This window comes from Danio rerio, chromosome 14, assembly GCF_052040795.2.
Source record: "Danio rerio strain M-AB ecotype USA chromosome 14, GRCz13ab, whole genome shotgun sequence".
NCBI classification, from domain to species: Eukaryota; Metazoa; Chordata; class Actinopteri; order Cypriniformes; family Danionidae; genus Danio; species Danio rerio.
Window position 1 is genome coordinate 35,980,941 of NC_141034.1, and position 16,146 is coordinate 35,997,086.

At 35.7% G+C, this 16,146-nt stretch overlaps 1 protein-coding gene across 17 annotated transcripts in view; it reads right to left on the reverse strand.

Annotated features, from left to right (window-relative positions):
- Positions 1 to 16,146, reverse strand: part of arhgef6 (Rac/Cdc42 guanine nucleotide exchange factor 6) — a 55,300-nt gene that overhangs the window by 9,436 nt on the left and 29,718 nt on the right. For 9 of the 17 annotated variants that reach the window (XR_015507602.1, XR_015507601.1, XR_015507600.1 and 6 more), the window contains 7 exons: positions 13,372 to 13,510; positions 13,216 to 13,275; positions 10,616 to 10,762; positions 8,093 to 8,179; positions 7,895 to 7,976; positions 4,993 to 5,078; positions 4,705 to 4,884 (listed from right to left, as the gene is read on the reverse strand). Coding sequence is in view for 4 of the 17 variants with exons in the window: in XM_087281699.1 (XP_087137825.1) it covers positions 4,705 to 4,884; positions 4,993 to 5,078; positions 7,895 to 7,976; positions 8,093 to 8,179; positions 10,616 to 10,762; positions 13,216 to 13,275; positions 13,372 to 13,510 (781 nt within the window). In the remaining 13 variants the exon portion in view is untranslated. Of the gene's footprint in view, positions 1 to 4,252; positions 4,274 to 4,704; positions 4,885 to 4,992; positions 5,079 to 7,894; positions 7,977 to 8,092; positions 8,180 to 10,615; positions 10,763 to 13,215; positions 13,276 to 13,371; positions 13,511 to 16,146 lie in introns of all 17 variants that reach the window. The other 8 variants (XR_015507595.1, XR_015507596.1, XR_015507594.1 and 5 more) reach the window with 1 other exon arrangement.

The window sequence follows — 16,146 nt, forward strand, 5'->3', positions numbered from 1 at the left end:
GCTTAGCAAAGCCGACAACGAATGAAGTTTGGGGACTACAAAAAGATACATCCGGGTTAGTGAGATCACAAACGCTCCAGGTTACATGCATTCAGCATTCGCATAAACCCCGCGCAGTGAAGGGGCGTGGCCAGAGTCACTGTAATGTTATAGCAGACAAAGCTAAAATGCCGTCCAAATGCCACAGAACTTCTTCTGTTTCTGTTATTGGGGTTCCAAAGGACACAGCACAAAGAGACAAGTGCTTACAGTTTAATTTTAATTATGTTCCAGAGAATTATAAAAAAATATATAGGACTAGCATTTGACAAAGAACAGATTCCAGAATCTCCCCCAGTTCGGTGCTGGATTCGGCTAAAAATATCTCAAATAAGGAGCCGCTCCAACCATAATAGAGTAATATTACATGAGTAATTTGCGAGTAACAACCTGTAAGTAATTTTTTTTTGTTAAAAATTATCTATAACATGCACAGTTTCTAGCAGTAACAAAAATGTTGTAGCAATGACGTAAACAACAGAAAATGCGGTTTTAACTTAGCTACAAATTCATATTTATCCATCAAACTGCTGTAAACACCCAGTCTTCAGACTTTCTTCTCTCTATGCGGACGCTTTCCCTTCATTCTACATCACAAATAAAGAACTCGCAATAGATATGTGAACATTTCATTTTACTTACAGATGCTTATTCTGAATATATGTGAAAGACACTTGTCAAGATTTCATTTTAGAGAGCAGGCATGAGGTTGAGCTGTGTTGTGTCCTCTGTGTTATTTTCTGTCTGATTCAGGCTTAAACTGATACGGCTATCAGCTACTCTGTCTGACAGTGTTTACACAGCAGAGGCACAGCGCATAATATTGACGCTTTTTCTGGTGACGTGGAGCCAATCAGCGAATCACAGCACATTATGTTAGATGACCAACCAGAGCCTCTTGAGGACGGGCCTTTCAGAGGAACTAGGAAATATGACAGTCGTTTTCATGTTAGCCGAGTAGCTGTATATAATCAAAGTAAGATATATGAAACAATTACTTGATTTTTTTTTACAAATGAAGCATGAGCACACATTGCTTTGCATCTCATAAACACAATCAAGCCTTAAAAATACACTCTGGATCACCCCTTTAAAACCAATAAGAAAGCTTTTAGCTAAAAAAGTTTGATTTATTTGTATAGCAGTTCTGAACTGTAAGTGACATTTCAGTTCACGTTTAACAGTTCACATGTGACCTCAAACTGAAAGTAATTACCGAGAATAAGCACACAAATAGCACAAAAATATCTATTCCTAGGGAGTTACTCATTCACAAAATGAAAGTGTAAGGTTATTAGAATCAATATGAACAAAAGTGAAAGTAGCAAATATTAGCAAACAGATGCGCATGATGCATCCAGACGTTTGTTATGAAGAAATATCAACAAAGTGCTTAGAGCTCGACTAACTCTCTAAAGACAAATATTTAGCATAGAAAACAACACCTAACAGCAGGTTTTTGAAAATACCTCTATGTTCAAGTTTGAAAAGGAAACTGCCATTATGGTAAATGTGACCCTCAAAGTTCCCGGACACAAAGCAAAGACACATACAGTGCAGTTGGAAAATAATAATACTTATGGTGACATAAGCAGAGGCTTTATACAGCGCCCTAACTTGACATTATGAGTCATTGTGCCATTGTCTGAGCAACCATGTCAGATTCTGATTCTATTGCTCATCTAAATTTAGCTTACCGGTAGACAACATAAATTCAGGGTTACAAATCACTCAAGAAATGACGTCATTCCCTTAACAAAGTGGATTTCACTTGTTTATTGTACAGGTATAAAGATTATTATCTAACTTCTGCCAAAACACCCCCTGGACCTGTTGCTAAGAAGGCTTTTCATTGACTTGACTTTGAAAAAAAGAGGGAAAAAACATGGGGCTTAAGTCCATATTTATAGACATGGTTAAATTGATGTTTTCTAACCCTTAATCCCTTCAGAATTACTGGAGATAGTCTACAAGACAATTCGCTCTCCCTGTTGTTTGCTTTCTCCCTGGAGCATCGCTGTAGGTTATTAGACTATCAACCAAATATAGAACCAATTTAAAGGTGCTGTTATGTTTTTCCAATATGAAACAATCTCTCCCTAGCGCTTCAACTCTTCTATCTATATATTTAGTAACAATTTCCGCATTATATGATTATATGAGTGGCACATTTTCAACAGCTCTGTGATCAAATGCCTGAAATGTTCAGAGCTGGATTGAACTCCTGACATATTACTGCTTGATAGAGGTTTCAATCATTATGGGAGCAAAAATAAATAAATAAATAAATAAATAAAAGAATTAATATACTAATAAAAACAGCTACATTTAATATTTGTAACTAAATTCTGAAATAATAATTTAAAAAAACTTCAACGCTAATTTACTTAGTGTTTTTTTATCAAAGTGTTTTTGAGTCATACAACTGTTCAGAAAATCCATACTAAATCTGCTTAAATCAACTAAAAGGGAAGTAAAAGTGAAGTACGTCACATGACTTGCATTTTTACACACACGTAGTTGATTCTATGTTAATCCATTAAATCAGAAACAGGTGCTTCTCTTTGTATGTTTGTCCAGTGAGTACAGTTTAGTAAGGGGTGATGCCGAAGATGTTTTTTTCTATATTCATATTTCTCTTTACTTATTTAGAGGAGTCGGAGGGTTTAGTTTAATTTGTTATTTTCTTTCATTTGACACCGCTTGTTTAGCTTCTCTGAATCAGGTTTGTTTCAGTTGATTTGTTTGATTGTTTTTCATTTATTGTACACAGTTGTAAATATGCTTTGGGTGATTAAAAATTTTTTTTTCCTTCACCTTTACTGTAAATAAAGCAAACCACTTTTTGTTAAGTCCATTGTCTGTGTTGATCCATAGCAGCTAACGTCTCAGGGGAATTTTTAAAATATTGAGTTGTCTTAATTGTTTGTTTTTGCCCTTTTCATCCTCCGGGCGACATGGGGCGTAACAAACAGCAACCCATCTGATTCAATGCTTGCATTTATTTAAAATAGATTACTGGTTGATTTAGGGACTGCAACAAATGAAACTCCATTAACTAGACACTGATTTGAAGCTTTTGGGATATTGCAGCCTGCAAGGAGCCAATTTAAGATCCACCATTAAAAAAATATAAATTCCTTTTCTTTTTTTATTGGTAAAAGTTAATGTAGAATATTAAATGTTTTTTATATTCCCCATCTTCCAGTGCTTTTGCTGCATGGTACAGTTTATTTGTCTTGTGGTACATCTGTCTTTAGAATCTGTGGCCTTGATTTTGTGTTCATAGCTTAATAATGAGTAAACATTATTTTACCCAAGCATTGACATAATTTACAGAAAGGTCTTCTGAAACATTTAAAGAGCAATGTACTTAATTTGCTTTTTACGCATATGAAGTAATTTGATTTGATGCAGAGAACAAAAATGTTATCTCCAATCCACACCAACACGACTTTTAAGACTGTGCTTTAGTAATAATAAAGTACATCTTCAAAAAGTCTTTTAGTATCTGATCAATCACCTTGTTGGCTCTTCTCACCAATCAGAGCATCTGAAACATCGAGTAGCACCAAACGGAAAGCATGTTTCTGAGAGCCTCTTACCACGCTTGTCAAGCGAAAGCAGCATGAAATTAGTAAAAAGCCGCTTCAGAATAACTGTTCTTGGTTTTTGAAAGAGCTGGACAGTGTTTATTAATTAAACACTTTAGGCCTCAGCAGCTTTTGATTTCTAGTGTCTCATCATTTATTAAATTAGAAATAAAACAAAAGTTGTACATTGACTTCTAAAGGTAATTTCATGCAAATAATTTAATCAAATTCATATTTTTCCTATAATGTATGCACATGCGTGACTTATTCAGAAGTTCTACCAAGAGTTTATTTCATGCAGGAAAAGGGTTGGTGGGTTTTGCGGACATATCGATGTATGAAGTTTGAGAAGCAGGATGTTTCAGTAGATGATGTTGCATGGGAACTCCCTTCCTCCTAATGAATAGATAGCAACATAGCAAAGTTCTCAAACGCAACTTAAGCAAAGATCATCGAAGACAGAGGAGGATGAGATTACAAGTCAAACAAAAAGACACAGGAAATCCCTTATCACAGAATGAAACAGAAAAGCTTGGATTAAACGTGTAACACCAGTGCTAGCCAAGCACACAGACACACACACACGCACACACACAAAAACTCACATAATCTACGCTTACCTTCAGGATATAAGACATCCTCTAAAGAAGCAGAAAATGGAGAGAGAATGAAGATGTGTATGAGAATAAAAGAAGAGCCTGACAGAAATATGATGGACAGATCAGTGAAAGGTGAACATTAATTCAGATCATTTAGAAAAACTTAAGATTTTACATGCGTTTCTTAAGTAGAAGAGCACCATTAACACCCGTTCTAATACAATCAGAGTTGTATGAGTGGGATTTGGGTAGAAGTAGTTGATATGCAACTCAAAAACCATCAAACATTCCACTTTTCTGTGAGATAACACCTCCACCGCAATGTGTGGTGAAAAACAAGAAGGCGGCTACCAGCTTTAACACTCACAATCAGTTCACTGTGGTTCGGTTTCCTGTTAGGACCACCAAGAACGCACAGAGGTAAATTACGCTCCCACTCAACATGTCATATGACTGTTTTCCAGAAAGCGTACCTCTTTATAGCCGAGAGCGGCGGAGGGCTTGAGGGGCGGCGCGGGTCTCAGGCAGCTTAAAGACCAGGGCTTGGTGATTTTAGGGGGTTCGAGAGGTCCTCGGTTAACCGCAGTCGTACCGAAACCGTGCAAGTGGTGGGAAGACGTGCCAGGCATGGTTAAAGGTTTAACATCAACACTCTGTAAAATACACAAGAACATGACGTTTGACTTACTGTTCAACTGGATAGAGGTGAAAGCTGCAAAAAACGCTATTACCTTCAGCACTGTTTCAAATGGACTTCCTACCTTTATGTAAGGATGAAGATGTTCTAACCAATCCTGTTGCTCCTGTAAGCTACTGCAGAACACCATGGTCCGATCTATTGAGCCACCTAAAAAAAGATAGTCAGCAAATAAGGAAGAGACAAGACTGAAGTACTTTAAACTGTTTAAGCAAGATTTGTTTGGAAATTTTCAGACCTAAAAAAGCAACTGAAAAGTGATGGGTTTTTGAAAATGCTTTTCCATGCAGTGTGTAACCAGTGGCGTAGCGGACGGGCCCGCGAAAATCCGGCAACCGCAATAATCAAACTCTTGAAAACAACTGTGGTCGGAACCAAAGTTCACAGGTCTGTGTTCTCTGATCTCCTCTCAAGCGGTGGACTACTTCATTCTAATTGTTTGGCGCCGAACCGCGTCAAGCTCGGTCATAGCTCATACCATAAAGTTGACTTGATTTCAACTCTCCTCGACACCCACACAGGAGAAGACGCGCCGCGCTTTTCCTCGCCGCCGGTTCTCATTGAAAATTAATGACTTCTGGCTACTTTGACGCTCTTGCCGCTTTCGGTTTGTGATCGCTCCTCAGTTTGTGAAGGCTTCCCTGCATTGTCGCTCCACCCCGCTCCTTAGTTTGTGATTGCTTCTCAGATTGTGATCGCTCCTCAGTTTGTGAAGGCTTCCCCGCGTTGTCGCTCCACCCCACCTCCCCAACTGGGGGCCCCATCAGTGATCCCTGCAGGGGGGCCTCCACATTTTGCGCTACGCCACTGTGTGTAACCCAACACTAAGTGAATGAAAACATCCAGCTGAGGTTTAAATCTGAAAGTGCACAGTATGAAATATTGATTCTTTAAGGAAATAGTGAACTATTAGTCAACTAATAGTCGAATAAATGAATTGTGTTGGGTCCCAATCTTTTGCTTGAACGTGTCGACGTCGACATGGTATGACCAAATATGAAATGCGGATCCTGTAAAATGCACTTTTTCCTTCAGACACTAGCAGAGAGTGGGGGATCACGAGACTGATCATGACATGAAGATGTTGATCACATATGGAGATTCTGCTGCAGGGAATAAAGGGTTAAAGTTTATTTTTACAACAATACCACAGTATAGCCAACCGTGTGCTGTGTTTGTTCCTTTCATTTTTCAGATTTTTGATACAATAACCTACGCTGCAATGTGTACTGACACATAAATTAACCCTGAAGCACTTTTTGCTTGATTCTGGATTTATGAACATTTTGGAACTTACTCATATTCAGTAATATTGTTTTCAAAAAAATATTCTTTATTATGTCACATAAAACACAAAAAAGTCAGTATTTTCACGCTGCACTTATATGGACAAGTCAGTCTCTAAACCATCAAAAATGAAAAACGCTTATAATGTCATATGCAACATTGCACCTTTTTTGCTTATAGATAAAATATGTAAACAAGTGCGTGTGTATTTCTCAGCATTTACACTTACTTTTATAGTATTGAAGTTCATATTGTTGGAAGTTCCTGATAATGTCTGAGACACTATGAATAGCAGCTATGCTAATTGCTTAATTAGCAATGCTAATAAGCTATGCTTATTTTGTTTATTCTTTTTTCCACCTGGGGATACTCATCCTGAGGCTTTTAAAGATTATGCAGTGCCATTGATGTGATCCATGACCTGTGAAAAAATGATGCCAAGGTATCCATAATCCTGGACCAGGCCGTATCCTGAGCTAATGCTGTGGCGGTCACGGAGGAGTGGAGAGCACGAGACTGATTTCTGAAAGACCCAGTGACAGACCAGTCTTCACATTGATCCTGTGGGTCAGCTGTATACTCGACGATGACCTCCAGCCTCCAGCACCTTGACTGCAGCTCTGCACAAGAAGTTTGGCAAGAGGGGAAATGGTCTTACCCAACTGAGCCCCGTTTCTTTTAAGGTTTTTTCCTTCACCTTCGCCAATTGGTCAAGTTTGTTCCTCGCCACTGGTTTTCTTGGTTTGGGACTTGTGGAGCTGCACATTGATGGATTTGCTCTTCAGTGTTTGGACTTGATGAAAATTAAACCACACTGAACTGAACTAAACTGAACTTCAACTCTGAAAACTGGACTAACACAGTTTCAATATACTAGAACTTCTATGTTAAGCTGCTTTGACACAATCAACACTGCAAATGCACTATATAAATATACATGAATTGAATTGAGTTTGTTGTATATTGTATTGTAATTGTATTTGTGAAATCGAAGTAGTTTCATTGAGTACAATGATTTTTCAGTACTCACATAACACCTTCACTAGACTCAGAATCGAAGCTTAATTTGTACCGGAACACGCTGGATCTGGCACCTCATTTTACTGATCCCCATCCTCAAACGCCCTGCTCCCCCACCCGCTGCTCACTTTCACTTTCTTCCGCGACTCCGCAAGCCTCTTTTGTCCGCGACAACCCCCCCTGCTCTTCACTTTTGTCCATGACACCCCTCCGGTATACACCCCACCCTACGGATCCTAGGGTATCATGCCAGATCCGTTACCCCGATCTGTTCCGGGACCTCTCAATTCACAAATTAAGCACTGCTCGGAATGTATGATCATACTGGGTATTAGATATCATGGGCTTTTAAAACATTTTTAAAAATTCCTGTCTGGAAATTGGCAGATGTATTTTTTATGAACTGTAATGAAACACCTGCAAGAAAATTCTGTTTGTGTTGAACAGGTTTGGACAGAAACAAAGGTTAGAAAAAAACAATACCATTTTCAACTTTAGGTGAAATACTCCTTCAATAAACCGCATGCTGTCTATTTGTCATTTTAAATTCTGCTGCTAGTTTGTAGAGCAGCAGGCAGCACTAACTATAAAAAGCAACATTAATGACAGTTGAATTCTGTGACACCCCACTAAAAGTGTTTACATGGACTGAAACAAACCTGTGATCTCAAAGGCATAATGGCCGGTCTCTGCATCCTCTGGCTGTTTGGTTACAGAGGTTCCTGTCAGCGGCAAACGTCCCTGAGATGAGAAGAAAAACATGAATAAAAGCTCTGCGCTTCAGCCTTCTTCACAAATAACAGATGCTGATTGATTTAAAAACACAAGAGAGGGAGAGAGAGGAAAAAATAACTCACCTGATAAATGAAACCACTCATTCTTGGGCTGGCAGACAGCATGATTATCACATTAGGAAACAGCATGAAGTATCTCTCTTCTTTTTCCTTGGGAAAAAAAAAGAAAGAAATGCATGTAATTTTACAATTCAATACTTCTGCACAAATGAGGTGAATTGCCACTACATTACACACTGTTCATGGTACGGATGCAGGTGTACTGCCTTACAGCAAACAAACACAAACATCAAATGACTCTGGGTCAAAGACGCAACATCCTATTCTGTTGTCTGTATTAAATTTAAAATGCAATTCTTTTCACGCACATAAAACATATTAAACATATGCATAACCAAAGTGTTACAATATTTTAAACAGCTTTTGTGCAGTATATACACAATATGGCAAAATAAAAACAATAACAATATACAATATCAAAATTCGGGTACAATAATGTTCGATCCTAACAAAAAACCCCAGATATTTTCAACAGTAATTATTAAAATAACTTTAGGTTAATAACACTAAGTTTTATTTTCTTAAGAGGGATGATAATTCCTAAAATAAAATTCCTTTATCTTGATATATAGGAAGTCACTGTGGTAAAAAAAATCTATTAAGTTTCAGAACTTTCTTGTTACTCTAAAACAGCTTATATTGAAGCCAGTCTGCCAAAAACATCAGTGTTGTGGAATGTGTCACTTTATTATTTAATAGTGTGGCTAAATTTTACCATCAACAAAGGTCAAATAAACATCACCGCATCTTTACAGCCAAAGACTATAGAATACACAAGACATGTCACTCATATATGTTACAAATATATAACATATATATATATATATATATATATATATATATATATATATAACATATATATATATATATATATATATATATATATATATATATATATATATATATATATATATATATATATATATATATATATATAAATAATATAACACAAACACACACACACACACATATATATATGTTTTAAATGGGGTAAAGTATAACGGTCAATATGGCGAATGAAGCCCTGCCTACTAGTACAAGAGCCAAATATCAATCGATTTACACTGATGTTTCTCCGGGGGAGAAGTTCGGACCAGACATGTGCTTTTATGACAGTTTTGTGGTCAATAAACACACTGGAATCTCAGCGAATACTTGCTTCACAGACATAAGAAATAGATCTACATAAAGCTTGAAATTTGAACTTTTAAATGAACCAACTACAATTAAAAACAAACTGTCAAATGCACATCACATGACAGCAACTACTCAAACGCTTACAAACTTGTAAACAAAGAGTCGCTGTCATTTCTGGAGGAGATTCGCCATCAAGACCAAGTTGTGAATTACTTCAGAAGAGCAGCGCGATCTGACTTGAACATTATACAGGGGACGATAATGTGCAACACGGCCATAAATGAGGTTGGTGCCGTAATCTCGTTCCTTTTGAGTGCGCATGTGCATTAGCTTGGGCAACCTGGAAAAATGCAGATTTGTTTGATTTGAACGTAACTTATGAGACAGTTGTTGCTTAATTTTATAGGTGATTACAGATATGTAATGTAATTGAAAGCTTGGCTAACAGTTTTGGAGAATTTGATGTTTCCCCATTCAGAAAGAATGCCTGAACCATACTGCCGGAGGTGTGTTTCAAGGACGGACGTAAAGTGAAATGACTTTCCTTAAAGGGACTTTGGCTCCGCCCACCAATTTATGCATACAGTAGTTAAATATTGATGAGATGAATAAAACATCAGACACATCAATAACATTTAGTGTCAGTCTTTTGTATATCATAGTAAAAATGTTAGTTTTTTTGTTCAGAAATACACGTACATCTTTTTTGGGATTAAAAAAAAAAAAAACATTTTCCGTCTTTGACCCCTCTACATTTCACATGACTGTGGAGTAGCACACACTTCAATTGTTTTTGCTACACTGACTACTTATGATCAACAAATATTATACCTTACTTCTAGCAAACCAAGAAAAGGAGACACCAAGAAAAGAAAAACAAAGGGAATATATTGAATAAAGGTAAACCACTCTGAAACATTTCAGTAAGTACATTACAACAAACATCCTACTGTTTTTCCTTCAGCCTATTAGTGGTTTCAGATCAGTTCAACATAACAGTTTCCATTAACCAGATAACCAGATTAGTAGGGGGCTTAAATGTGAAGCCTTCACTAACCACAGATGCAGCAGATAGCAGGGGGATTTGAGCTGTTAACACTTACACATTTTCCATTTATTAGCAAACACAAATCGCACAAATCAAAATACAAGACAAAATACAAGACAAGGTTGTGTTTGTTACATTTAAAAAAATGGTGATTGCACAAAATGCTTAATGATCATATTAATCTCATTCTTAACAAAACAGCCACCCACGTCATCATTTATTTTCAACATTGATTCAACATCTAACCAGCATTTTGCACAAAATAAAATGCGCTATAACCACGCAGCTGTGAAAGCAACAGGTCGGGCTTATATGCAACGCTGTCAGTCTCTGTTTCTCACCTCATTTGCGCTGCTCTGCATGTGGATTTGTGACATGTAGATCACCTGACCCAGTGACTTCATACTGTCGCCCTCCCAGCCTCGCACTGGTTCGGACAAAATCTGCAACTCCAGGTTCTTTCTTTTTCGCAGGTCTTGACACTGAGTCTGAAACAAACAAGCACAACACAGCAATTATTGGCACGCATTTCATTTGATAATGCGAGTTTCCTTATGAGTCAGGAAATAACAAATGGCTAATAGTAATGAAAGTGTTGAAAATAAGTGGAATTGGTTCTGATTAACACCAAAGATAAAATGTGCTAGCATCTTTGAGTACAAGAAACTGAGGTATAAAACATAAATGTTCATAATTCTAAGGAAAAAATACTTAGATTATATTGTTTTAAAAAAAAACTACAAAATATTACAGCAAAAAGTAGTTTTCAAGTTAAATACAGTTTTTTTGTGTCACATGATCCGACAGAAATATTACTATCAGTACAATATTTAGTGAAAATTACAATTAATTTTACTTTTCAAGCCTGTTTCACACCGCAGGCGGGAGCAGCGTATGTTTTTTTTTTTTGGCGTCCATGTTAACAGATTAGACTAGAGCTTTAATACTGCACACAGAAGCAGCGTATCAGTTAGTGCTATCACGATATTTTCGGTGCTAGGTCCATTTTTGCCACGCTCAAATAAAGTGATTGATAATGACCAAAAACACATTAAATGACAGTAAAAGGTAGTATTCATTCCCAATAAATCTACTGATAATATCCACAGATTTTTATATATTCAATTAAATAAACCTAAACGATTAAAAACGGCAACAAATATTTATTGGGACTGAACTACAAAACTAAAAACTATTATAGTATTAGCATTTGATCAAGTATAAATATCACTATAACTTTATTGTATAAATGTTATTATTACTATAGGCCTACAATCAAAAACTCCTGACAATCAAAAACAAAATAACATGATAACACAGGCTATTGTTTTATGACCAAGTGCACCTTAAAATACATGAATGACACTTCTCAGAGCCGCCAAAGCAACCAGTTTTTTTAGATCTACATATAATTTGTAAAATAAAGATTTGTAGTCTAAGGAAACGTCATAGGAGGAAGTTGCTGCGGGCCTTGGTGCAGATGTAAAAAGTAAAAAAAAAATTTTTTTTTAAGTATATTTATATATAGATAGGTATATATTTATACCTTTATATATATATAGATGGAATAGACAGAGATAGATTGATTTGTGCAACAGCTGCCGATGCCCTCCATACACGCTGCGCACGCACTGCTCACACTTGCGGTGTGAAACAGGCATCAGTTGATCAATTAAAATCTTTTGTAGGATCATAAATGTCTCTCCCTGGCATTTTTGATCAATTTAATGTGTCCTTGATGGATAAAAGCTTTATTTATTTTTTTATCTGTTTTGTACTTTAAAAAGGCAGGGCAAGTTTATTTATTTATATAGCACACTTCATACACAATGGTAATTTCAAGTGCTTTATATAAAAACAAGAATAAAAAGACAAGTATAAGAAAAAAAAACAGCGAAGAATAAAAATGATAAAAAAATACGGATGGTTTCAATAAAAATACAAAACGATAGAATGATTTTCCACATTGAAAATTAGAAATTAAATTTTCATTTAAAACGTGCGAATTTTACATTGACGTGGCTTATTTTCTTTCCTTTCCATAAAACAAAGCTTTAACTATTGCACAGTATTACTTTTAATCATATTTTTAATCAAATGAATGCAACCTTGCTGAACAAAAAAGACATTTAGACTGGTAGTGTTAAAATATTCTGTATCAGAATACTAAATGCAATTAATAATTATTACTAAAAAAACATACTACAGACCTCATATTTTGGAATGGTAGTGCATGCATAATATCTTGAACCTGTTTTTAGTGTTGCTTTTTCCGATAAGCATTCATCTATTGACATCAAAGCTTAACTTGGTTAAAAACTGAACACAATATAAACTAACAAGTAAAAAAAAGGTCACTCCAGAGTAGGTGGTCATTTTTCCACAAAGCACTTTGTTCCCGTTCCTAAATGATGCTTTCTTACCAAAGCGACTTACAATAAAGTACACACATCATCTCTTAGGCAATTAGGTAACTGAGAAAACATAGGTAAAGGGGGAAGACCAAATCTACAAGACAACTCCACGATTGACACCTAAACCGAGAACGCGGGACTCTCCCTTACCTGTCAGAAAAAAACTAAACTAACATACGAAACTGTTCCACAGAACACATAAGTGAAGAAATTACCTACTACTGTGTTGTTCAATGCAGAGACGTGAGACGGGCCATTATCTAAGGAATGACTCATCTTTCCTCAGACATTTTTTTTTTACCTTAGAGACACTCTCGCAAACCTTAACCTTTACATTTCATGTAACAGCAAAATCTTCTCCATCCTGAACATGCAGTGTGGTTTAGACATGATGGTTCAAGAGAATTAAGCAGAAAAAAGACTTTTTGGCACCATTACAGGAAACATTGGTCAAAAAAAAAGGTGAAAAATCACACACTAGTTAGAAGAAGCTTCAGGTGCCAAACAAGAAGCAAGATTTGACGTACCACAAGATTTTTAAAAGCTGCTGTTGCTTTCAGAATGTCGCTGTAATCTGGATGCGCTTCCTGCAAGCACAAAAAAGGAAAAATTGCGCTTTTAATGAATTACTTTTTTTATAGTAATTTTTATGGTTGTCAATGGCATTATTAGCTTGCGATTACCTCGACGTGTCGTTCCAGTTCCTGCAGGAGTGTGGGATATTTGTCGAGTCTCATAAAGGGTTTGCTCAGACTGGTGGTGAGGGTCAGGATACCTGGAGCACTGGCACCTTGGCTCTCCATGAACTTGTCCAGCTCCTCACTGTTCATGAAAAAAAAATTGGAAATTGATTTGTTGTGATTTTATTTACAATAACATTCTGCCTGTTTCTTTTAATAATTGCTGAATCTATTTTAATGACTGACTAATAATAGATTTTTTTTGCAACAGTTATGGAAATACCAACATCTGGCTCTAAAGTTTGGAGGTTCACTTTTGTCTAAGAATTAGAATTTTAAATGATTTCAGTTTTATCTAATGCATGGGTTCCCAAACTTTTCAGCTTGCGACCGCCAAAATACCAATTCAAGTGACTTGCAACCCCCACATTCCATGGAGCTGGTACAACAGTACTAACAACCATAGGCTATAATTTATATAGTAATTCATTAATTTGTTTCATTTAACATTAACCTCATCTAATGAGACACAACATTTTCAGCACAAGTCTATTTTTCAGAGATCATCCTCAATGTTCAGATGTACCTGTATTTATTTTTTATGTAATTGAGTACCATAAAGGTGTCAGAAAACTTAACCTGGTGCTATAAAATCTGCTGAATCTAACGCTATTGCTGTGTTGTTGATCTAACGTAAACACACCAATCCTATGTAAAAATAAAAAATAAAAAGAACTTTCAAATAAAACCTTTTTATTTGCATGTTGTTGCTTTTTTAATGTATATATTAACTAATATTTGTTTCTTCTGTGGGTTATGGATAAAATATGGTGATTCTATTAGTTTAATAAAATTTATTGAACACTTGAAAATCACCAAGCGACCCCCTGTCATTGTCCCCCGACCCCAACTTTGGGAACCACTGATCTAATGAACCATGAATGAAAAGAGGGTTTCCAAAGATCATAACAAAAAAAAAAAAAAATCTAGAAAAGCTTTATTTGTTTTAATTTATTTTTTAAATGTATCTCATTTAATTTCAGAGCCAAGAACGGACTATTATATATTTTTTATACTGTGATAACAGCAAGAATACATACCAAAATCACTAATTAATTGTAATTAAGCATATTCATACACCGTAAAAAAAATAATGGGCAAAACCAACAGTTTGAAAAATGTAATTTAATTAATACAAAACAAATAAATAAACATCATGTTGGATTTGTCCATATTTGACTGAACAATGAACATTAAAACAACCTAGTGTGCTTTTATACAGTAATAAACAATGTGTTAGCCATTTGTAAACAATATTTTAGATCATATTCTAATCTGCCTTTTTCTTTTCATAATTGCTTAATTTATTTAAATAATTGGAGGTTTTCTTTTTGCCTTGGGTGGGGGGGTTGGGGGGGTTGGGGGGGGGGGGGGGGGTTGTGCAAGTCGGAGCACTCGCTCTGTTCCCCAGGGCTCTGCTTTACTAAAGTGAACCAAAACAAACGATTACAATTGGCCTAAGATTAGCAATGAAAATTTGGGACATTGCAATCTGCAGAACCTGGGATTTTAAAAAAAGTTATTTATTAAAATAGATTTATTAAAATAGTTTTTTTTTATTTAATAAGAGAAAGAATATATGCCAAAAATAAAAAGGAATAGTAATTTTGCAGGTTCATGCATTGTAAAAAATGAAGACCCAACAGTTGATTTGAAAAATGTAATTGAAATAATAACAAATAAATTAATTAAGCCCTTGTTGAATTTGGCCATATTTTAATGAACATTAGGTTTAAACAACCCAGTGTGCTTTGCTTTTATCCAGTAATAAACTACAACATTTTAGCTATTCGTCAGCAAAAAAATATTTAAACATTTAGATAAAATATAACTCAGCATTACTATGATCACATATCCTTAATTCTAATAAAAAATGGCAAGACATAAAATAAGGATTTCATTGTCATATTTAAATAAATGTTTCTGTTACACTGAATGACAGTATATCATTTTGCCCAAGTTTTGATCTATTTTAACAAGTTGTGAAAAAGAATGTGTGAAAAGTAAAACTTTACTTGCATTCACTAAACTTCATTAGCTCACGTTTGTAAATTCTATTTGATGATGAAGACAAAATCAGACATCTTTAACTCATGTATACTGACCTCTATATAATGCAAAGTCTTTCAATTAGACTTAAAATATATCACAAATTAAATCACTGACAAAAAACAAACAAACATTTTAACCATTTTCAATCAATGCATACTCATATAAACAAGCAGCAGAAAGTGACATGAGCGAGTGTTGGAGATCCTGAAGTGATAAACTAAAACTATATAGACTAAAGATGAATCATCTGAATGCTTGCCTCGAGTACACCATCAAACAATGGAAAAAAAGCTGCAACAATGCTGCACAGTGATCTGCAATTGAGCAAACACAATCAGAAGTGTCTGTTCTGCCTCCATCAGCATAACCACAGCTATAGATATCCTGTCGAGTTTCGTGCTGTTTCCTGTGCTTGAGGCCTGCCTGCCTTTTCACTCTCTCCTTCTGTCGTGGAGCATTAAGAGGTGGAAGGAGAAAACTGACAGAAACCCTGGTGTAATTCATCATACAGGAAGTGTGTAAATTGTGGCTCAGGCATTTCGGAATACTTGAAGTTTACAAGTACAAGCCAAAAAAAGAAAAAAAAAATAAAAAGAATGGAAACAGGGCAGTAGGTTTGTAGGTAAGAGCAAAAGGGAACGTATGTTTGTTTGTTTAGTCACTAGA